Raw genomic sequence first — 24315 nt, 5'->3', positions numbered from 1 at the left:
ATCCTGTTTTCGAGTGAAAGAGAGAAAATAAAGCTTGCTTTATAAAGACTTTTTGCCGCGATTGATGTTTCCATACAGTGTGTCAATTTCCAAACTTTGCATTGCATATAACTTCGAAGAATAAAATTTTTTTAGAACGTTGAAAAACCGTTTCGGCAGAATGGAGGGAGAACCAGTTTAATAGGGGTTGCAAGTTTTTACGTGTACCCGTAAGAGGGATAGGTACTCCAACTCTATCGATAACGACCTGCAATTAAATGAAAATCTTTTACACCTTCGATTCGATGGTGCTCCGCCGCACTACGCTCTACAAACAAAATCAATTATCCAGGAAGATGGATTGATCGCAGGGGAGAAATAGAGTAGCCACCGCGTTCACCGGATTTAACACCCCTCGATTTTTTTTTTTAAAGCCACATCAAATTAGTCGTTTACAAAATCAAGCCAGCCAATTTGCAAGACTTACAGCTGCAAATTACCGAAGTATGTCAATCCATTACCCCTGAAACATTTGAAAAAGTGAGAGAAGTTGAGTTCTAACTATTTTTTGTTTAAAAAAAAACAGCAAACATTTTAAACTGTTTTTGTAGATGTGTTTAAATATGATATTTTTGTATTAAAAATGTTGCAACTTCAAAAAAATAGAAATTTTTTTATTGAAGCAAGTTTTTTTTATACGGAATTTACAAAGATCTTTAAAATGAGGTCATGATAGGTGTTGCAATTTAAATTTTGAGAGATGAGTTAGCTATCCCGCTTAGGAATACACGTAGAAACTTGCAACCACTATTAAACTGGTTCCCCCTACATTCTACCGAAACGGTTTTTGATTGTTCTAGAAAAAATTCCAATCTTCAGAATTATAGGCAATCCAAACTTTTGAAATTGACACACTGTATAATAATAATTCGATAACTGAATAGATCGTATTGTTTTGTGCGTTTCCTTATCGAAAACCACTTAGATGAACTCGCAGATACCTAATTCAGACCACTTAAAAATCCATACAATCTTAGAATGAATACTTTAAATACCCTGAAATATAGGAAAATCTAAAGTTGTTTAGTCCAGGTCTTTTGACAATGGGTTTCCTTGGAAACACATTTGGATCATCTCAAGCGTCAACCCCGATTTCTTGTAGTAAATATTCATGAAACTTCTTGCTCCGTGGATTACACGAAAACCTTAAGACACTTAGTTCAGGTCAAATTAATCCCTACAGACCCACGATTCCTTATACTGAATCTTAAAGAAGTTTCGGTTAGTTGGGGTCACCTTGCAGGGTAACTTTACTTTGAAAATTCATTGGAAGGAAACCTAAAAACGCTTATTGAGAAAGTTCTTGATCTTCTCCAAACCCTGTTGACTGGCACTGGCTTTCAAGACTGATGGAGTTTAAGGGCAAAAGTTGAACTGTTTTTCGAATTCAGTGAAATGCGACTCACAAAAGAACTCGTTCAGAAAAACACTTAGTTGAGATTACACGGAACACCTTGATCATTTGCTTCATTAGAGTGACACTTAGGTCAAGTCTCTAGGTCGTTTGATCTTCTTGACATTCAGTTTCCCTTGATATTCACTTATGGTTCAAATCACGTGACTTTATACACGTCAAGGGCTTTACATCAACGGTAATGCCACACCTTTTCGAAATTAATATGTAGCAGGAATTTGTTAGATGTTGGTGCAACGCTATCAGTATTTAACAGTATTGTTAAATCCAGAGAATAATTATCATACCAACGAACAAAAAAGTTTTAAAAAAATTAAACCAAAACGTTAACAAATTAAACGGCAACCCTGAAAAAAATAGGGCTATGTTTAGACATTTAAATATATCTTTATTCTTTTTTAGTATATTCAATTTATGTGGCTTGTCATTTCACGTAAGGTGACTCTCAACCGTTTTATTTTATGACGTGATAAAAAGTTACGTGATTTGAACTATAGTCAAATCAATTTCTCCGGTGCGACGATTATTTATATCGTGGCAAATTTCGTCTATCTCTTTTTTCCTCAATATAATCAACTATGGAGCGACCCTCGTATGCTTCTACCATTTTTTCTTGAAAAATCAACTGTAAAAATAATCGCTAACAAGCAATTCTGAACTATTTTTCCGTTCCCATCACTCTCTGTCATTTCCTGCTGAACTTCATTGAGTTTTTCTGTCCTCTACAGTATGTAAACTTAATAAAACCAAACGGATTCGAACTCAGAAACACTCCTAAAGGTCTTCGCATGCAAAACAAGAGCCAATATAAATAGGTAATAACATTCTGTACCGCAAAGGGCGCAGTTGATGCAAATTGCGATGCTAATAGGCTAATCTTGTCTTTAGAACGTTCGACACTTTAGTGTTTTGTAATTAGTGGCAACGCGGAGATAGGAGCGATAGCAGGGCCGTACTCGCAATGCAAGGAAACGATAAAAAGCGCGAATGACAAATATGTAAAAACAGGATAATGTGTAGTCAAAACAGGAACTGAATCGTTAAAATTCCCTCGCATCATCAATTTCGCCTTTTTTTACCGGAACCTGTAGAAAAGTGACGCCTCATCTATTAATACGGTACACATGTTTCCTTTAAGGGGTTACACAAGATATACAGCGGTTACAACAATAATATACAAGGTGTTCGCGGTAATTTAAAAAAATTAATCCTGTTTTTTTTATTAGACGATTATAGCGACCTGCTCGCCCTCCGGACCTATCTCCATGCAATTTTTTCCATTTTCGGTTGTAAAATAGTATTTTTTGGGTGGTTTCCAGCTTGCTGCAATGAATGCTTCACCTATGAAAACGTCGCCCTGTACACCTCGCCTTCTATTTGCTAAACATTTTAGGGGGCATAAATCATGCCGAGGCACTTCAAAGATAAGTAAGAGTCATTTAGTCGGACAAGAAGTGTCAAAACATGTAAAAAATAGTACTAATTACGAACATGTGTACGCGCGCGTGAGTGAGACAGATGGTTTCCCAGAAGCGGGTTTTCTCTCGGTTTATATAGCTTGATGGCTCCGCTTGGCGGACCCATAAAAAACCCTTCAGAAGAATGCGACTACTACACAAAAGAATAATGTTATTAATTAGCCATTCCGTGCATAAATCGCGGGCCCATGAATGTTTCATCGATGGACAACGAAAAACCATGTCTGCCACAGGCTCCGTGTGCAGTCCCATGATGATGTTGTCATCCGAAACGTCATCGCGGACCAATTTAGCCCGATATGGCATATAATGAAGATACCAGGCTTCTTCTGCGGGTACATCAATCTATAACTTGTCAATGTTTATTGGTTATTGTTTAGCGAGGCTGCTGCGCCCCCGCTTTCCCTCCTCGATTCCCAGAAACATCGGCTGTTAGTGTCGAGATAGATTTTTCAAGCAAACGCAAATAGAATATCGAAAAATCCCTCACGAATCACTTACCGACTTTTCCTAAAATATATAATTTCTAAATCTCGCATGTTACGCCTATGATCTTTGACCGTTGAAAATTCCAATTTTTCTCGGAACCAGCAGGAGCTCAAGGCTAATATTTCACGTAATTGGCAGTAGCGGCGCGCTCTTCTCTTATAATATAGAAAATCACTTAATAATGGAAAAGAGGGTCAGATCAATGAGTGTTCAGGGGCGGACCGCGATTGCCGAAAAAAACACCAGACTTATTTTAAATAATGTTCGATATATTTATTGCAGCATATGTTACACATGACTGTCAACAATTGATGTTCTATGCATATATTCGATATGTTTGGAAACCGAAAAACAGAGGGGTAGAACAATAATGTAAATGGGAGAACAACGTAACCTAGAACACTTGGTTTTTGCGCTCCTCTAGAATCTTCTAGAAGTTTCCACAGATTATTCTTTATTCGATACTGTTTCATCATTACACGACCTATTTAGTATAATAGCAGCTTTTTTAAATACATAATAATGCTCTAGCTACACCTACGCATCTGGGTTTAATATTAGTTACATTTACATATAGATACAATAATACAAAATAAAATTTTTGTACTTCACCCCAGCGGAGGGCGAAGCACTTTTATGTACAAACTCAGGGTTCAAAGCACGGAGAGTGGGGGGACGGCTTTCAGGCGTTTTTTTAAGGCTTATTTATTGCACATTTATGTGTTCTGAGGCTGAAAACCACCCCCCGTAACAGCACACTTAAGGGCGCTAAACGAGAATGCAAAGGAACAAAAGACGACCAAATTTATACAGGGTGTCCGAAATTCTAGGACCAATTAAATTGAACCTACAAGTGCTAGTTGAGGGATTAAACGAGCGCATTATCAAGATTGCAGCGCTTTAGTACTTAGCGAGGCGACTGTTTCCGTGAATGATGTAATGAATCTCGGTATATAGTGCGTCCAAGTTAAGAATGTCTTACGCGGCGGTTTCAACTGAACCCCGAATGATTTTAAATGTCTTTATCTTGGATGTAAGGCATGTACTTTTTCGGAAAACTATGTTCCTAAAGGGCTGCCATCTTATAAATAATAAGGTCGTTATTAATCCTTAATTCCTTTCGATGCAATTCCCGCCGGTGAGCTCATTTGCACCTCGAATTTCCGACACACTGCATACGCATAATATATATCACATATAGTACAGCACGTCAACGATGAAGAAAGTCAAAGGCGTCCGAGAATTTACTTATCTAAAATATTTAATAATATAGTATTGTCCAATTTGGTCTTTTTTGCATGTTTCGAACCTAAATTCCGCATTTCCACGTCCTCGAAAAAAACTTCAACACAGAGGTAGATATAGACATAACCACAGAGTCAACAAAAACTCGAAACACTTCATCAAACCTTGTTCAATGCCACTGGTTTGATGGGGCTGTCGCCGCCTCCTGCTGAGCTCATGGAGCTCGTGGTGGACGACGGAGACATCCGGGAGGGATGGGTGGTCAGTCCCAAGGGAACGCCACTGGCGGACGAGGATGAAGTGCTGCCCGCCAAACTGGACTTCAGGGCACTTTGCTGAGCCGCCAGAGTCCTCTGATAAGTCTCCAGCAGGTTGGATTCTCCAGCCCCTCCTTGGAGATGCTGCGCAGCAGGTCCATACAAAGAGCGATAGAAATCGTGGGGACGCGCATAAGGGGAGGTGTGCAGCCCTGGAGGGGGGAGGCGACTGCCTAGAGGAGCCATCAATCTGCTGGTGGTGAATGTGGAACCTGGAGAAGGGTCGTTGGTTTCCTTTGAAGCCATGTCCGCCAAGCTCCAGATTCGCGGTTTAGTGGTAGCGCTTTGGCTCATCTGCGAGGGACTGGCCGACGATCTTGGGGGCAGGAAAGCGGGATGAGGGGGTCGCTCGTAAATTTCGGGGCTGTCCGGACCGCTGTCCGGTCTGGACTCGCTCCATTCCGAGGGCGTGTCCGCGGCCAGGCGAGAGTGAGGCTGTCTATCGCCATCTTCACTTGAGGCAGTGCCAGAATCCTTCGAGTCTGCAATAGAATTGTAAAATTACATGCAGGGCATACGAAAACTAGGATATGTATGATGTTTTCAAGTACGGGAGAAAATTCATATTGTGAACGTATCATCGATATTTCCCAGCAGTAAAAAGTACATACCTAAGATGTCTTTCCCATCGTTGCTCTTATGGTCCTGGTCATCGTCGTCGTTATTATTGTCATCGTCTTCGACCCTGTTCCTTGGCTCCCACGTCATCTTGTTCTCCTTCTTCAGCCTTCGACGAGCGTTGGCGAACCACGTGGACACCTGCGTTAAGGTCATCTTGGTGATGATGGCCAGCATGATCTTCTCCCCCTTGGTGGGGTAGGGGTTCTTCTTGTGCTCGTTGAGCCACGCCTTGAGAGTGCTGGTAGTCTCACGGGTGGCGTTTTTCCGCCGTGCCCCGTTCAAATCCATGGCGTATCTGCAACGTTTGAAAAAAGGCCCTTTGAGTACGTCCCTGCGTCTAAATCAGGATTGGAATGCGGCGATGCGAAAACGATTCGCCCTTCCGAATTGTCGAATAGCAATCTCTATGGCAACACGACGGATATTTATACATTCGGAAGGGTTGAGTTATTATTTCCTGCAACGCGATTTAATAAGCGGCCACTTTGGTCGGATTGGGGTGTTTTTGTTGCCGCAACGTCCCCATATTGTATGTGCGTTTTGCTAGCGAACTTTGCCTAGACCTAGAAAACTCGAATCTAGCACAAGGTGGCACTCGTTAGCCGGGCATAAATTAGCTTTGTCGTACATAAAAATGAAACTTCAGGGTTCGAACTGGCTACCACCACTCCCGGAACGTTGAGCCGGAGATGTCGCATTAGCTTCGCAGCGCTCGTTTTAGCTGTTCCTGCAATATTTAGTTAAAGTTGCTAAATGGCAAAACTCCCCGAAACAGCAATTCTGCGCTGAATAGTAAATGTGTCGTTGTGTGAGGCCGAAATGAAACCAATAAAACACGTTTACATAATGGAATAGATGCAGCGACCAGAAAAGCGCCCTATGACGAATCCAATCGCTAATTTATCGTTGTGGACTGGACAATTTATAGCTTCTACAGGGCGAGGCAAAAAATTGTCAGCAGACTATCGCGACTTATCTGCGAGAGCTTCACCGTGGTCTAGGAGTGTTCGAAATTCTGCAGCACCAAAAAGTATTTCTCTAGGAATAGCTCAACAATAGACCACTGAACTATTGAAAATCCTACTCCCTCACGGGAAGTGCGGATTAATCTCATGAAACCCCCAAAATTTTCCTCTAAAGGATAAGTCCTTGTTAGTCTGTTCAAATCTTCTCCTGTAGGGATTCATGTTGCAGTATGGAAATGGTCAATTCAGATTAACCTAAAGTAGTTTAGGTTAGATTGGATTGCCTCAAAACGTCCCCTCAGTTTGCTTTATGGGTCTGAAATCCTGCCTCTAACATCAAATCGGGTTAGTACAACAGTAGTCCAACAGGTTTCTTGAAAGTCTTCCTCCAAGGGCGAGCCCCGGGTTAATTCGAGAGCGGCCCGATGGAAAAAATCTTCTTGCGTTAGCTCGGGCCAGTCCGCTGCAAAATCCACTCGCGGGGAGTCCCCCCCGTCATGCCTCGACCTTTTCCAGACAAGATTACAATAATTATTAGTTCTCGATTTGCATTTATCTTATTGTCCCATTGTTGTATCACCGATGGTAACTGGGACTGTGCACCTTTCGTGATTTCTCACCGACTGCTCTCTTGCCGCATTTACGAAACCGATAACTTTGAATTTATTTGTCAATGATGGTTCTCACATGGACGACTTATGCAGATTGCGCAATGAGAAACAGTTACCTAATAACCGTTTCGTGATCGGTTCTTTTCCGAATCATTAAATATGCTGAATCGTAACGTGGAAGCGGAAGCCGAGTTGGCACGTTCGAAGCCACCAACCTGTACTATGATAATATCCTGTGATTACTGGGACACCGGGTATAATGCGGAATATATGGACGTCTTGTGCGGCATGCCCATTATTAGGGGCAGCCATTGATTGGTGTGTTTACGAAACGATCTAATCGTGTAATTAGTCGAGGCTTATCACATATTTTCAATTAATTCAGCCTTAATCGACAGTTTAAATCTTTAATCAATGACTTTATTGTTTGCGGCCTGTCACGTACTCGAGTTGCCTTTTGGGAGGACGTCCATTCATCGATGATCTAATTGCCCCTTATACGTTTTGCACATATCGATTCAGTCCCTCCGCGCGGGGCTCCGTACAAAAGCCTCTATCACGCAGATTGCGCTGACTTTTTCATAAACACCGAGACAGATCCGTTTTAATATTAACGACCCCTACGTGCAAATCAGTCACATCTGCCGCTTTGTCAAAAACGTCAGCAAATTTTTCTGGTGTTTAAGCTCTCCGGAGACGAACAAGACAGCATTTTAATATCCAGCCCGACAAGGAGGGCCCCCTGTCCTCGTCTCTCAAACCAATTAAATTGCAATCTTAATTATTGCGCCTAAGGTACGTGGATGGCATTCCTCTTAATGGCCGACAGCTGGGACATGCATCGGGGTTTTCTGCTTGAATGGGTCGCAACCCGTTCTGCATACGGCCATGATGGATCGGGCATGGGACCTTTAAAAAAATCGTCCCATTAAATCGCGATTATGACGCGAAAAAGTCCGCTGCATAATAAGATGTAGAACACAATGGCGCATTGTTTTTGGGCCGCATTGTATTAGGGAAATCAATCACGGTAATAATGCGTTCTTTGAACAGTCCGACGTTGGGCGTTTTTCCAAGTTTTCAACTAATTAACCAGCGTTTATTTTCGAAAACATCGGTTTAACACAATGGAGGACAGTTTATGAATGATTGCCGGAGCGGTACCGAGTAACGTTTCCTCTTTGACGTCCCCGTTGAGAGAAGGAGGAATGTTATAGCTCGCAGCCGGCGAAAGATCTGCACGCAGAATAAGGCACAGAATTCACACTCCGGAAGAAAAATGCTAGCACGAAATACACGAACTCGAGGAAACCCAGATAAAACTGATCGCAGAAGCGAGCGAAGGGCCAGGGAAAACTCCTCAAAAGTCATTTTGACCGAAAGAACTCGCCGCAGGCATTGGCGAGAGATTAGCGACGAAGCACATTCCTCACCAGAATAAGCTAGAGGAGGCAATTTAAATCAATCTTTATTAAAACCTGGCGAGTGTAAAGATCTCGAGGCTGATCCCCCGGCCCTGTAAAATCCCTGCTGGGGGCTTATCCCCCTCGAACAATAAGTGTAAATGGAAATAATGGCATCAGCTCCCAGAGGTCGCAGTTTCAATTATAACTATATAATCTGATGTATTATTCAGCGGAAGTTGACAGCCCGCCCTCCCAGGGGAGACTTTTGCTAAAAGTGGGATGGATGTCGGCGTCGCCGTTGTTTTTCCCCAAGTTAGAGTTAGACCTTAGTTAGCTGAGGAGATGAATGATATCTCTTCGGAGCAAAACAGTTCATAATCAAATCACCAGCCCTCGTCGGGTCAATTAAAATTCTACCGCTTTATCGGTGCTAAATATCGGCGACCAGTTCTCTTAACAGATGTTTGCCTCACATTCTGAACTGTCATGATTTATGCATCCTCTGGACGCGATATACGCACGTCCGATATTTATGACTCCGAATTACTCTTACTAATTGAAATAATATTTTAATAAATATCCATAAATTTTACCGGGTCAGGGAGCCGGGTTATCGGACGGCTCTTTCCGCGAAACGGAATGTTTTCAACGTTGTCCCCCCGGTCCCCTATTGCCCCTCGCTCCCCCGTTGCACCTCGCTCCCCTGTTGCCCTGTGGCCGACCTTAAACTCGTCCTTATGTAAAAAGGAAATTCGCTGGAAACTTGTACGTCGCCACCTGAACCTAATTACGTGTGGGAAAAGTCACTTTTGTACTTTTCACCTTGATTTTTTGCCGTGTTTTGCGGACGGTGCCATGTAAGCAACATCTCGGTGCAAAAAATCGGGTAGTAAACTGGTCCACGCCAGCACAAAATTATCGTGGATGAAGCTAGCCAGTGAATGTAAAATCGCTGAAAATCTTCCGATCCTCTGAAGCAGCAAGCTCTTCTTCAGGAATTTCTTGTAGAAGCAGCCAAAAAAAGGGGGGGGGGGGATGTTTAACGGAACGATAGGACGGGAATTGATACCAGCAACTATAATGAAGAAAATGGTCGGAAGCATGGGGAAATTAAAACTAATTGCAAATTATGCGGAAGAGATACTCACGTTAAAGGAGCGGGATGAAAGAGACGAGGAGTGGAAGATTAAACGTACAAACATGGAAGAAATGCCTTGCAGCGGCTCTAGGGAAACTCGTGTTGGAGTTTAACGGTGGTAAAAATCCCTGACTACTCCCCTCAGAGTACCTTATGAATATTTCCCCACCTCGAGAGCCAAAAAAAATGGGCTGCTCAGCGCCAGAACTCAATTGCAGGAAGTCATCGAACGAAAGAAAAATTGCGCTCACTTTTTACCGTCTCACGGAGCAAAAGTTTTAATGCCCCAACCACCACTAAGCTTCATACTCCGGAATCGTTCATGGGAACCACTTTTTAGCCCTCTAAGTCGGAGGGAGGTCAACCCCAAAAAGGGCGAAATTCACGTGAATTTCCCGCAGAAACGCAGGGGATGCGAATTGTTCAACATCGATGTTGAATCGAAGACTCTAATCAAAAGAGGAAGCGACACTCCTTTGGGAAACCACCATCAAACTTTAAACTCCAGAATCATTCAGACCATAGGCGTGTCCGCAGAGCATTTCCAAATAATTCTGAGGAATCTGGCGGAACGTTGAAGGAAAAATATTAAGTATGTCACGCCACTGCTTTCTACACAGGAGAGCGATTACAGAATTCAGTTATTTTATGAGAAATTAGGGCCTCAGTTAGAGGAAAAGGCACTAGTTTAAAGGCAAAAGTTAAAGTAAAAAGTCTCCTTAATTCGAGGCGAGCGATACTCGTGGGGATTGAACGAAGAGTTGAATCCCACTTGCGATTCTTATCGAAAAGTAATGGGAGTAAACTGATCAGCACCATTAAAAGGGAACTCCCTCAGAACTGCACATTTATATTTCACGAAGCGCCATTTCTGGTTGGTAAATTACCCTACTTGAGTTCACTCTTCGAGTACCCACAACTCGCATTTACCGAATTACCAACCGAAAGATCTCTATCTGCTTAAGCAGCCATGACAAATAAATCAATGGACAACTGTTAAGTGTATAAACATGAGCGATACTCCTTGTTGTTATGCAAAGTGACAAGTCGGAAGTGTCCACCATTTCCTTTGGACTTTAAGGCCTTTTTCGGACAGCTGTTACGGGATTAGAGACCTACTACCTAGGCCCGTTACCATAAAAATTACTGCGGCTTGTCCCAGTTTCCATAATACTCCATCGGTGGCAATACCCTCCTATATTATGTTTTATTAGCGACGCGTGATCGGAAGTTGTAAATAGCCCCGTCAGTCGTTTTTTCTTTAATAAATGCAAGGCTGCGTTCACATTACACTTGATGAGCGCATTGTCTTTTCGAATGTAAATACGAGGTGTGAATGGACACTTCCTAAAACGGCTCAATGTGAGGCCCAAAAGCGGATGACTTATTCATCGAAGAGAAACATTTTCGCACCCCCAAAACGTTTCTTTCTCCTAAGCCCCATATCTCTAATAGGGAGGGAGTGTGTAATGTCCATTATCGCGCTAAATAATAAATGACGTACGTCCTTCCTAAAAGACTTAACCGCACTTGGGATTGTCCCGTGGTGACCTTAAGGCTGGATCAATCACGAGTGAAAAATGGCCTCGGTAATGGAGAAGGATGGTGCGAACTTACCCGTTGAAGGGATAGCCCGCGAACGCAGTGTCGTAGGGGTGGTACACGGAGGGGTACGGCCACCCTGCAGCACCCGCCGCCAGGTTCTCCTTCAGTTCCAGTCCTGCTGCCTGCAACAAAACAACAAGTGAAATTTAAGTCATAAATCAGGATTGGAGAGAGCAGCCCACGAATGTGTAACTTCATTAAGCCCGGTTATATTAATCACGCAGCCTTGTTACCGCACAACAAAAGGCTTGACGGCTTATTTTTGTAGTTCGTTTGCCTTGGGGAGGGCCACCGGATAAGTGCCTATAAGTGGCGTAAGATACTCTCCATTTTACGTTACGAATGATGCTTAATATCGCACCAAATAAGGTAACTTGGACAGGAAAAATATTTTAATTTTTGAAGTGCGCCCCATGACCACCTACGCCACTGAATTTCCGCTGCCTTAAAAACCCCAATAGTAACTTTCCATCGCTCACTGTTAAAGTTGAAGCATTGAACATCATTGAAGCAGCTGCACATCTCGAGAACTGCAGGAGATATAGCGCAAGCTGCCTAGAGCAGGTTTGCAGGGCTCATGGAGGCGATTGATTTGATCTATTTTTTAATGCAATTGCTCCTCGGGTTTCCGAGATATAAACCACGCCACTGATTTATAATTGATGAAATCCCCAGTGTGCACATGTTAAAGCTCAGGAGTTTAACGGTCAAATTCAATGCGCTCGCCGTATAGCAGAAATCTTACTTCAACTACCCCACATGAATTTCCTTCTAGTTAGAGTAGATCAATGAGACTACAAAAATCCTAGAGTTACCTTTTTTTGGAAAATCAAGGGCGCCCCAAATATCAAGGTAATTTCTTGTGAGGGATTTTACATATGAAATGCCTTAGAGTCAGTGCAGGCTAATTCTAAACGTTGAAGATTTCGAAGGTGCTGATCTGGACAAATTGGAAGAGAGAAAGAGGTCCGCCTAAATGAACGTGTGCCTCTTTAGGCAAGTGATCTACTTGATCACTACAGATTCGTTTCCTTCGCAGTCTCAGATATTCCCCAATTTTCCTCGCCATTTATGAAAATGGGAAAGATACGTATGTCAGAGACTTAGTAAGTTTTAGTATTATAGTAAGCAGTAAGATGATAATGACGGGTAAACCGACAGGGCCATCTAAGGATCGGACGAGATTACTAGATGGCTCAATGCCGAGGAATCCAATTTTTGGACTGGGATATCTCTCGGGAAAGAAGAAAAACAGGAAAGGATGGGGAACAGCTAGTCGAGATCTAGAAAGGCAACAGTGCGGTCGAGTGGTTAAACCTGTTAGTTTGTCATTCTATATTTTAATAATACAAGAACATTTCTCAATGTTCATAAATGTTCTTCCGACACGTGCATCTCTATAGCTGGGTCTGCAAAGTCGCTACTTCTAGAGCTGCAAGACATGTTTACATAGTCATCTCTGGAACGGGGAGATCTGTTTACATCGATGTACCTGCTTATATCGCTAATCAGGAAAACAACAGATTTGTTTGCATCGCTATGTCTAGAATTGAGATATGTATTTACTGGAACTGCGAGATCGGATTAGCCAGTTTACATCACAGCGCGGAGTAGGAGCCCTGTTTACATTACTATCTCCGGACCTAAGAGCTGCTAAGTCTGGAACATGGAGATCTACCTCCGTGACTATTTCCAGAACTTAAGATTTGTATTCATCGTCAGAGCACTTTCATCGCTATTTCTGGAACTTAGAGATTTGTTTACGTTGTTAGCTGCACCTCATCACACCTGTTGTTTAAACAGTTATGCGCTAGAGATGAGGCAGCTCTGGCATGGGCATTTCTAAAACTGAGGACTTTCCGTCTTCGACCTGAAACTCTATACAACTTCTCTAAGACGCACGGTTTCTGGATACCTCATTACCATTTCCCCTCGCATAGTCACCTGAGCCACCTTCAAAACTAGTGGGTTCGCAGATTAACATACAAACCCGCAATAAACATTTGTTAGAACTGTTTTACATTCAAATCTCCACTAATTAATATCGTGTTTAACATAAGTAGAATGTTAAGTTATTCGAGTGAGATCGTTATCTCGGGTGCAATTGAGGTTAACAGAAAAAAATCGGTTCACAACGGTGGTACCCCGCACACAGGAGCGAAATAATGAGCCACAATATTTCTCAGAAATGTGTGTGTGTCTGTGTGTATTTAGAAAAACGACTTACAGTTGCGGAATTGTTATTATTATTAGAATTAATATTGTTGCGGAACCTGAGATCTTAATCCCATACTGTCTAAGATGGTAATTTCTTTTTAATGTATTCGGTTTTGTATTATAATATTGCGTGCTCGGAGGAACAGTGCCGCACTAAGCCGATGGCACAAAACGGGCTTTTCTTCGTAAAACTGCCCACCTCAGGTGGTAACTAGAACTCAAACAATGGCTGATAAATCTGATATTTGAATGGACTTGTAATGTATAAGGTGTCCTCCCATCTAGAGCGACTACTGTATTTTAATTAACCGTGTCGGACAATTAGTTAATTGCCTACAATGGCTTTGTTTTTACCTTTTGATGGGAGCGTGGTAGGCAGTAGCTCTCTATACGAGTTTACGTCTAAAATTTGTCTCATAAGATCTGTGCAAAATTCTACCACGAATCTCTGAGGCGAAATCATGACGATTTAATCCGATTTATCGTAGCGCAAAAGCGGACGCTTTCCAAAATACAGGATGTCAACGTGAATATTAAAAAAGGCTAAGGAAATCAATTAGTTCGTTTGTAATGCTACTATCTGGACAAAATGTCGCATTCGAGGGTTTTTAGGGTTGCGACTTCACAATCCGTTTACATTTTCGATGCAGGTTGTAGAGGGCACTAGGTGAACTCTCTCTAGGGGAGCACAATTTATTTTTATCACCCAGTATAAAAATTATGGCTAAATTTGTGTTTATGTTTTTTGAAACAAAGGTACCTTGGTACACGTCCCTGCGGGTATTCCATCTTGGGATACTTGAAGCTTACGGTATGTCTCGAAAAACAACTTCAAAGTACATATTTATTCGTACAGTGCGGCGAAATAAATAACAGAAAATTGGTATAGTCAAATGAAAACATGAATATTTAAAAGAAGTAATAAAAGTTAAAGATGAATTGAATTTTTCCATATTTTTCGTTCCATCTGTACGAATAGTTATTTTCCAAGACATTCAGCGCACTTTAAGCTTCAAATATCTCAAGAAGTGACGCCTGTAGGGACTTGCACCAAGACGCCTTTTGCATAAAACTTATAGGAAAACACAAATTTAGTCATAAACAAATTTTATACCGGGTGATAAAAAAGTTATGTCCCTTTAAAAAGAGTTAACGTGGCGCTGACAGCGCCCTCTACAATGTGCATCGAAAATGCAAACGGATCCTGATTTCTCGCCCTTAAAAACCCCCCCGATGCGACACTTTGTCCAGATAGAAGCATTGCAATCGAAATAATTAATTTTTTTCCTTTTTTTTCAATTTTTACTGTAACGTCCCGTATTTTGAAAACCGTCCACTTTCGGACTGAGGTAAATTGAGTTAAATTGTCACGTTCTCGCCTCAGAAATCTATGGTGAAATTTTGCACAGACCTTTTAGAGACACCCTGTAGAACTAATCCTGTTGAACTAACTTTAAAACTAGTCCATTGGAGGTAACGTAACAGTGCACCCGGAGTAGTTTACAACTTCGAATGGATTAGAGGACAAATGTTGTGTCCTGTAGATTAAATGGAGAATAATGTTCGAGTTGCAGTCTCTAAGGTTGTTTAATTTAGTTTCCGGAACTGGAAAGTTTACGATGCGACGCCCGAACGGACACGGAGTTTCGTTTAAATGCATATGTGGCCCTTTGTTTTTCGACACTTCAACGGACATGGAAATTTATGTAGTGCAAACCCCAGGGAGGTGCGGCATGAGCATCGGCCGGATCACCAGGATGTCCGCGAAAACTTCTTCAAATAAATAAATTGCTCGTGTGTTTCGGCGCAAATGCCGCTTACCGTGGACGTATAAAACGGCGCCTGGTCTGCTCCCAACGCGGGAAAGTACGCCGCCATTCCTTCGGGATAGGGAGCGCTGTACATGCTTAAAGCTGGCAACCCTGGAACACCTGCGCCTGCAACAAACCACCCCGCATGAGTACTGCCCGGGTCTTTGAGACGCGTAGAAACTCACCTGCGAGCCTTTGATAGCCCAGCAACTCATATTGGCATGAGCACACAGTTTGTCCGGTGATGGGATCAGTGAAAATCGGCCTTCCGGTATCACAGCAGCGTTGCGCAGGTGTCGGAGGCGTGCCGGGAGTAGGGGCGGATGATGTCACAGCCATGCCGGATGGTGGGGGGGATGTCTGGGATGGACCCGACGATACTGCACTCTGGAAGAGAAGGACAAAATTAAAATTAGGAGAAGAAACCGGATCCTTTGAGCCTAGGGGGAAAGATCCACCTTAAGGTCACTTTCGGCTAGTCCGAAAAATGCCTCAGTGATTGATTTCAATCGATTTTAAGTTGCGCTGCAACAGCTCAAACACCTGTCCCAGGTCCGTCGCGATTGGAAAAGCGACAATCTGAACTGCAGAAAAAAATTGATTAAACACTCGATAAATCGTAAAAGAATATGGTTCTTGCTGTCCACCTTGCTGTCGGACAGCGTCATGCCCTTTTTACACGAAGGGTGTTTAAAAAGGTAAAAAAAAGGTGGGAAATGGCACCGGAGGCGAGGGTAAAATATACATTATTAAGCGGGTCTCATTCGCAAGACTGAACTAAATAAGTAATTCGATTTAACAGACCGCCGAATTTTAGGACAGATGCGTCACGGAGTTATGAGTCTTACGGCGCATTAAAATAAGGGCGAAAAGGGCGTCCGGACGCATTCGTAATGGCAGATATGTACACCTCGGTGAACAGCGGCGGTGCGGAGCGATTTCCAGGGGGAGACGAGGTGCCCGCCCCTAAAAGGGCCGGTTTCGTGTTTCAAGCTAGACCCACAAGTGGGCATAAACTTGGGACTAAACGTATGTCCCACATATTTACTTGGGAAAAAAATCTGTTTTAATATCGCCATAATCTGGAATGGGCCGTAAATGCGCAGTAAAAATCCTTTCATAATAGGCCAAATATGATCTATAAAAGTCTTTTATTATCTCGGTTATTTAACGGGGCAGCTTATTAAGAGGAGGCAGACATTGGTGCGCGCGATTTCTCTATTAATAATAATCAATCAGGGGCGTCCGTCGGCGGAAATCACGGAAAAAACTTGTCTCAATTACACACTTCACATCTTGGCAACAAACGAGTCGACACAGGAGAGAAAAACTCGCGGGTAATTAAAACTTAAAATGTATAAATAAACAATTAAAGTCCGCTTAAAAAATTAATTACAAATCGAGCTCCCAATTTATGGCCTCGAATTGACAGGTTAATGTTTTATAAACTCTCGGTATGTGCCGAGATTTGCCCGCTTTTATACGTTTTTTTCGACGATGTGTAAGACGTGCGCTTATGAATTATGCATAGACGCACAGCTTTGTGTCATTATTGAGGGTACTCTCCTTATACAATCCATACGAGAGAGAAACGGTACGATTATGTGTCTGCAACGAAATAGCAGTACTTGACACACATTTATGGCTGGTTTAGGTGTCGATTAACAACAGTTCAGATCGCCGAGAGGTGGTAATTGAAACGCCAGATGAAGAACTAGTTCAGCAGCTGCATTACAAAGATTATTCTGCGGCTTTGACGTGCGGATTAGACGGGCGATAGTTAGAAAATTTCATTAGAAATAACGTAAAAATCGTTCGCATCGGGTTTAAACACCGTTAAAAATCAGGCACCAGCGTCGCGCAACGAGCGCCCGACTCGCCGCCCCTGTGTCTTAAGCTGCAAATTTCAACGTGTACCGCGATGAGGAAAAATTTAACTAAATCGAAGATTTATTAAATCTGAAATTTAAGCGGAATTTTCCTGACAGATGTATCCGTGATTTAATTAAAATTAAACAATTCAGGCGGCTTCGACACGACATTAGAACGATCCGCGACTTATCTGAACAGCAACGATAATTTAATAAAATTTTTTTGAGTAAAATCAAGCGGGCCTGCTAGACGGGATTCGGAAGAATTAAGATCGCTTAAAAGACCATGAATAATGATTTAAACCGCTTCCGACTTAGAACCGTGAATAATTAATTCTTCAATTACCTGGCAAATTTGGTAAATTTACGAAATTAACACAAGAAAAATTTATAACAGTTTAACTGGCTTAAACTGGACTCACTTAGGAGTTGAAGCGATTTAATAAATCTTAACAATTCAAGGGCACAATACGCCTTTCGACCGAACTCAACGTGGTGATTTACCATTTATGAATTTATTAAACATAAAATAAATGTTTAATTTACTTTTTCTCGATTTTAAGATGATTTAAACCGGGTTTTTTTCCTGAAAACTTCAACATAGCAAATGAATAATTGTCCATGATTTATCATGCGCTGATGCATGAGAGTGCACAAATGGAAATAAAAATACAATTTATTCCTCGGCACAAACATATACGTATATCTGGCAATTTGGAGCGGGCTCTATATAATATATAAATACAGAAATTTACGGTCGGTATTTATTACGAGAAGCGTTTTGTCCTATTTGGAAATAATTGATTTATCCCCGGTTTTTATGTCATTTTTATGCGCCGGCCGTTCACGCAAAATGCAAAATAAATAAATGTTTACAGCGCATGAAATTTTATTAATTTCGACAATAATCGCGAACACCCGGTATGTCGAGGGGAAGAACGGAACGCGGCGTCAGACAGAGAAAGGGAGATTTATACCGATTTAATATTTATTTTGATGGGTTTAACTCGGCGTCACTAACACCCCAAAAATAGGGGTCGGAACCAGCTGCCACTGTTGGATTTAATGCCTTTTTAAAGGGGACTCGTCTTTTTTGTTTAACGAGGCATCGCGAGCGCCCATTGGCAGAGGGGTACCTGCTCGAGTCCGTCCACCCAAGAGCGCGCCTTTGGACGCGCTTCCACTACGCGAGCATGTTCGTGGAACCTTTAAATTTCATCAAAATTGAAATATTTGAAAGAAGGGGAATATTTTCGAGTTTAAATCGCGTCAAATTTTATTATGTTTTCATCGCAGCTCAATACGTATCGGATTTATGAAATAAGCATGCCAAAATGGCTCATTCGGCGTCAGTTTAAATCGCATAAATAACGGATTTAATTAAACGAAAAATTACCGATTGATTTAACGGGACGATACGTTGCAGAATAAATCATTCGGCAATTCGATTGTTCAGGCGAGGAGTTGGGTACCCCGACTCCGGTATTTTTCCAGGCACCGAGCCCGTTTCCAGGTTTCCAGACATAGGGCAGCACGTAATGCGTCAATTATTGCATAATATCGCGCGATTTTAAGCCCCATCGATGCAATTCGCCTTCGCGTTCTCTCTTTGTTTTAAACCAGCAAACAACGCCTAATTCGGTTACCATAAAGCCGCCGCAAAAGCGAATTATCTCATGCAGCCATTACAGGCCTCTAAGTGAAAAGTGAGTACCTAAACCGTTAATAGGCAATAACAAGGAATTTATCAGCAGCACTTAGTTTGCAAGGTGTTAACACGCCCGTATACGGGAAAATTGCGAAATTTTACGTGCCTTACATACTTATAATGTTAAAACGAACGCCGAGGAATCGGGAGAGCTTTTGCGCACCCCCGGTATGGTTCCCATTGTGCTCGTATTACCCTCTTTGCCGGTGTGGTCCACCTTTTATTTGCCAATACCGTAAGCTTATTAAAAGCATGAGTGAGATTTATTTGTCGACGGCATTAAGAGAGATTTACACAACTGCCTTTTTAAAGTGCGCGAGAGAGAAAGAGACGAGTCGTTTGGAAGGGGAGGTTTAATGAGTTGCCAAAGGCGTGCGACCGCGTTAAGTTTACACAAACATTATTTGAAATGCGATAAAGGCTGCTGCTGTAAACACTAAATTCCGACACTTTGCTCGGTTGTAACGCGACCCGAAAAGGAAATGGCAACGCATTCGCAACATTGCATATTATTTACTTATCTTGCGGTACTCGATCGGCTTCAAACGTACCGACCGCGGTACCGCATAACCAACGTCGAAAACTTACCTGAACATGCGTGACGTTACACATTAGAGATTAAGCACTAGACACATTGACAGTACATTAAAACAGGGTTAATACGCCTTTATTGTGGCTTCGAGGAAGCGATTAGTGTTTTCGATACAACAGTAATAACAAATACGAGTAATTGACATCTACTTGGGTGTTCAATACCCCCTTAATAACTGCGTGTTTTAATTGATACAAGCGATCCAACGACGGGTCGGGGTAGTGCAGCGGAAGATGCAGCTCCGAGTAACTTGTCAAAGAGGCAAGAATGCGCGCAAACCTGTCAAAATGGCGGATGCGCGATTGAACTATCGCATTTCCCCTTAGTTCGGCTCACCCGAAATTTCGACAAACGGCAATTGCGTTATTTAACACATGTAACTTTTGTTATTGTATGTATTATCGGTGTCCGCTCGTCTACACCACCAAAGCTAAATAGTTTAAACGCATTTTCGCATTGTTTTACGCCCGGTTATCGTAACAAAGAATAATTGTTGTTTTATTTCCCTGCACGCATTATAGCTAATTAAGGGGACACCCAAGTGGTCGATGATGATAAAACATTTTTGTTTCCTAGACGATAACACGTGGGTTAATACACCAGCGTGCGCGGCTCGCTGCGATGATGGATGGGATGCAAGATTTATTTCTTTTCTTTTGTTTCCAGATGGAGATTAGCCAGAAGTCCACGAACTCGGGGAGAGAATGGGCCCAGGTAAGAGAAGTTTTATCAAAATCGCGCGAGTCCCAAGTTTTACCTACAGTTGTTATTGACCAGAACGACTTGTGTTGCCCCAAATAAAACGTCAGTCAGTTTCAATTTTTCCAGAAAAAACGCCAAGAAAGATCATTGAAATCGTCAAAATACGCGATTTTTACAATATTAATGAACTGAGTTTCAATTTTCATAAAGTGATCGAATTCAAGGTTTAACTAAATCGAGTGAGTAACAAAATTTAGATTTTTCGCATCATTAACAAACTACGTATTCGGTTTGGATCCTTTAAGACTCAGCTAATGGAGGAGGATTCAAAAGGTAAAAGTGCTCAATCCTGACATTTAACTTGGCCCGGAATCAACCTCAGATGACCAGAGGGAATTGAACTTTAATTACCTTCGATTAGGTGAATCAATACCCATGATTTATTAAACAAATATGACATTGAATTTGCGATATTTTCAACACAATTTAATAAATAGCGAATTTAACGGGGATTAAACAGAGTTCATATAGGAATTTAACCTCAGCGGGTCAGTAAGTAATAAACGATTTATCTCAGGTTAATTAAAGTTTAATTAATCCGAGATTATAAATCAAGATATTGTACACATTTCTTAACTTTTAGGTAGATATTTTGGGAGTCTGTGAAAAAATTGCCATAAAAAATACACCTTAAAAAACGCAGTAAGTCCATATTGATGAGGTTTGAGGGTTGGATCATCTCCATTCGTTTCTGAAACTATCATTTGAAATGTCAATGGTAGATGAAAATGAAAACTGAATTTTTGGTACCGCTCCTCAGAGGTCAAAGTCGTATTAAAATCATTTTAAAAACGATAAAGATTTTATACGATGATGAAAACGTAAGTTTTAATGCTCGATGCCATAGAATTTATCAAAATCTATGTACGCCGATCGCTACTGAATTTTGCGATATTTCTAGAAAAAAATATTACCTGTGAAAGTAAGTTTTGACCACCAATGCAGCAAGAAATTTAATAAATTAATTTTATTACATTTCTGGTTACATAAAGAGAGTGATTTAATTAGACACTTAATAAATCAATCAATGAAATAGATATTTTTTAAAGTCACAAAATGTGCCACTAAAGATTTGTTAATATGAGTTCATAATTCGATTTAAGGCGATTTAATAAACAAATTTGAACTAGTTTCACTTAACTTGAACACGGTCTTATTCTGTAGTTTTTTCAAATGTACGCTCTAAATCAGATTTAAGTCGAATGTTTACATCAGCCAACTGTTGGTTGGATTAGTCATTAAAACCAGTCGCCTTAAAGGTATTAATTGGATGTTTAATAAATCTTTTAATTAAATGTTTAATTCTCAAAACGGACATCATAAGAGATTTATTAACGCACATCAGTTTTTTTAAGAATGATGCAAGACGATTTAGTAAACAGTTTTAAAGGAATTTAAAGGGATTTAACTAGGAGCTTAACCCTCGGTTTAATTTAATAAATCAGTTTGAGCAGTTCGATTTATGGTGGAGCAGAGCTAACAAATATTATTTTTATCACAAGTGTGATTATTAAACAAGGCACAGAAATTTAATGGACGATTCAATAAACCGACTTTTCACAGATTTAGAAACTTTATCTGAGCTCCTCCTGAGTAGTTTGGAGATTTAAATCAAGTATAGATCTCATTTAAAGTGAGTGGTTACAATAGGCACAGAGATTTAAAGGATTTAAGCAGTTATTAAAGTAAAGTCAGATGAAAGAATCAGATTTAAGATTGGGCAGGTTTAACAAACGTGTAGCCGGATTTATTAAAATGACTTTATGCGGATTTACTAACGTTTAACAGAGGGTTGATTTAATTAATTTTTTCCTCGATTTAAGAGTTCGATGAGAAGTAAATTGTCTCGGCCCGACTTAAAGTATAAGTCAAGTATGAGCCTGATTTAAAACAAGGCTATTCGTAAAAACGAGCATATCTGGATAATTATTTCTTTCAATTGGTACCCACCTGAGTACTCGGAGATGCCCTGAATCCAAACTGGGACATAGTGTCCCAGCGGCCCTTTTCTTAGTGCCCGTCTGCTCCGAGAAACATGGCAATAGCGCCCTCCCCGTTATCGGTCCAGAACGGGCTACGGTGGTCGCACTACTTCCTAGATAGCGGCGGCCGATCTGCGGTGAGTTCCTCCTCTGGCACCACCGAAAACGTGAAAAAGAAACGCACTCGTGAGGACACTTTTGGGTCGTTTGTTATGGTTGTTGTGTTGTTGCACAATGTCTTTCAATCACATGACTTAAGTAACACACGCGCGCGGTTCCGAAACGTCGCCACACGTGGCCGTAATGATGTAGTCGCGATGTAAAATTCAGAAGCTCGATCGTCAGGTAAATTACCCGGTAGCGTACTTCTTTCGTCTAACCGCAAATTTTTGCCACCGTTGTTGATCGGCTCCACCCACCGCGGGGGGATAGGGGGCGGGGGAGGGAAGGGAGCCTCCGACGGATCGGCTCTATGATGTTGACGAGGACGCGTCCCCGTTGTGGTGGTTAAATCGTCCTCTTTTTGCTGGCGTCACTTCGCGACTACCGATGTCACGGGATTCTTTTAACTGGAACGACAAATTGTGTGCGCGGTCCGACGACGATATCGAATCGAGAAAAAAGCGGCGGCGGCGACGGCGGCGGGGAGCGACAAGTCTTTCTCGACTACTGACGAGGTTGCATTTTTGCCGTGCGACGACGTACTCCCCTACCGCCACCACCACAAAAATCCAGCCCTACTTCTTTTCGGCGCGGGGCGGGTTTTTTCTGCCCCCCACCGCCGGCGGAACGATTGATGAGGTGCGGGCCCGCCCCTTCGTGTCGCCCAATGGGCGACAGCGATAGAGCTACGGCGGCTCTGCGGGCGAGAGCGAGTCGCGAACACACGCGACACGCTTCTCGTTTCGTTTCGTTTTGTTCGTTTTCGAGCCTTTTCGTCGGCGTTCGACGTCGTGCTGTCGATGTCGATGGGTCGTCGTCGTCGACGGCCGGAGCGTCGGGACGCAGTTCCACGTTTTGTCCTTCATTTCCGTTCAGTTTCATTCTCTGACCGGCACTCGGTTTCTTCATTCACGCTCTGCCCAAAACTCATACTGTTTGGGTGTAATCTTGCTTTTAGTGATGTATAAATATGAGAATCGTACATGCTTTTATTAAGAGTAACTTGGCCTGAAACGTTACGATAATCCATACAAGGCGACGCAATAGTGCGGCAAAGTTGGGAAAAATTAAACAGAACGTCCAAAAACATTTTTGACAAAGTTTGAGGGTCATTCTTGAAAAAATAATCATAAGGAAAACGCGCCCGGAAACGCTTCGGGAGCGTTAGTATTGTGCAACTAGTGAAGAAAATGGCCCTTTTCACACAAGAATGACTATCTGCTTACACGAGCCGAAGGCGAGCGACACATTGTCTTACGAGGGTAATAAGAGACTTTCGCTCGTGTTTCACACTAATTTATGGCAAATTACATTCCTTATTTTTGCGGTATTTTGTAATAAGAAAAATCTCGCTCGCTTTTGAGTCAGTCTACGCCACTGACTTATCACATATTAAATTTCACACAATCCTCCGCTAAATATCAGGTATCTAGTGAAAATCGGCAACAGTTATTATAAAATAGAGAAGCACTGGGTGTTTGGAACGTATCTCAAGAAAATAAGAAACATTCAGGACGATTCTTGCTGATTTTACAGCATCACAAATACACCAGACCATGTTAACTTAGTACGACTAACCAACAACTAGTTAAAAAAAACTCATCTGACTTCTCTTCTTGAGTCTTGACAGTGCAATAATGCATTCTGAAACAACAATGTATAAAACCAAACTTTTCTTTTTTTCTATTCATCCACTAAATCCAATCAAAAGATCACTCAGGACCAGCTGATTCAAGTCAACGTGATATTTTTGAAAATGCCTTTCTATGTTTTTAAACTATCAAAATTAATGTTTCAAAATGAGTTTTGCGTCAAATCGGAGTGAGAGAACCAATATATGACATATCTGAGTGACTGGCCGTCAAGACGAGCAAATTTAAAT

General features: G+C 41.8%; 1 protein-coding gene across 1 annotated transcript; it reads right to left on the bottom strand.

Moving 5' to 3' along the window:
• Window positions 1-3668: 3668 nt before the first annotated feature.
• mirr (mirror) lies at window positions 3669-22963 on the bottom strand. The gene is made up of 6 exons (XM_066394032.1): window positions 22240-22963; window positions 15542-15743; window positions 15367-15482; window positions 11341-11450; window positions 5594-5898; window positions 3669-5464 (listed from the first exon to the last, which is right to left on the bottom strand). Exons 1-6 carry the CDS (start codon window positions 22276-22278, stop codon window positions 4824-4826), a joined length of 1413 nt encoding a protein of 470 aa, XP_066250129.1. The 5' UTR covers window positions 22279-22963; the 3' UTR covers window positions 3669-4823.
• Between the last annotated feature and the right edge of the window lie 1352 nt (window positions 22964-24315).

The sequence above is a fragment of the Euwallacea similis genome, chromosome 10 (genome assembly GCF_039881205.1).
Source record: "Euwallacea similis isolate ESF13 chromosome 10, ESF131.1, whole genome shotgun sequence".
NCBI lineage: Eukaryota > Metazoa > Arthropoda > Insecta > Coleoptera > Curculionidae > Euwallacea > Euwallacea similis.
Note: the sequence above shows the minus strand (reverse complement) of the source record. Positions and strands in the feature narration are given on the sequence as shown.

Coding starts and splice junctions, on each gene's coding strand:
- mirr (XM_066394032.1), bottom strand. CDS start 22,278: ATGTCCCAGTTTGGATTCAGGGCATCTCCGAGTACTCAG. Junction 15,744..22,239: donor GGGCATCTCCGAGTACTCAG/GTGGGTACCAAT, acceptor CTTCTCTTCCAG/AGTGCAGTATCGTCGGGTCC. Junction 5,899..11,340: donor GCGGGCTATCCCTTCAACGG/GTAAGTTCGCAC, acceptor CAAACGTTGCAG/ATACGCCATGGATTTGAACG.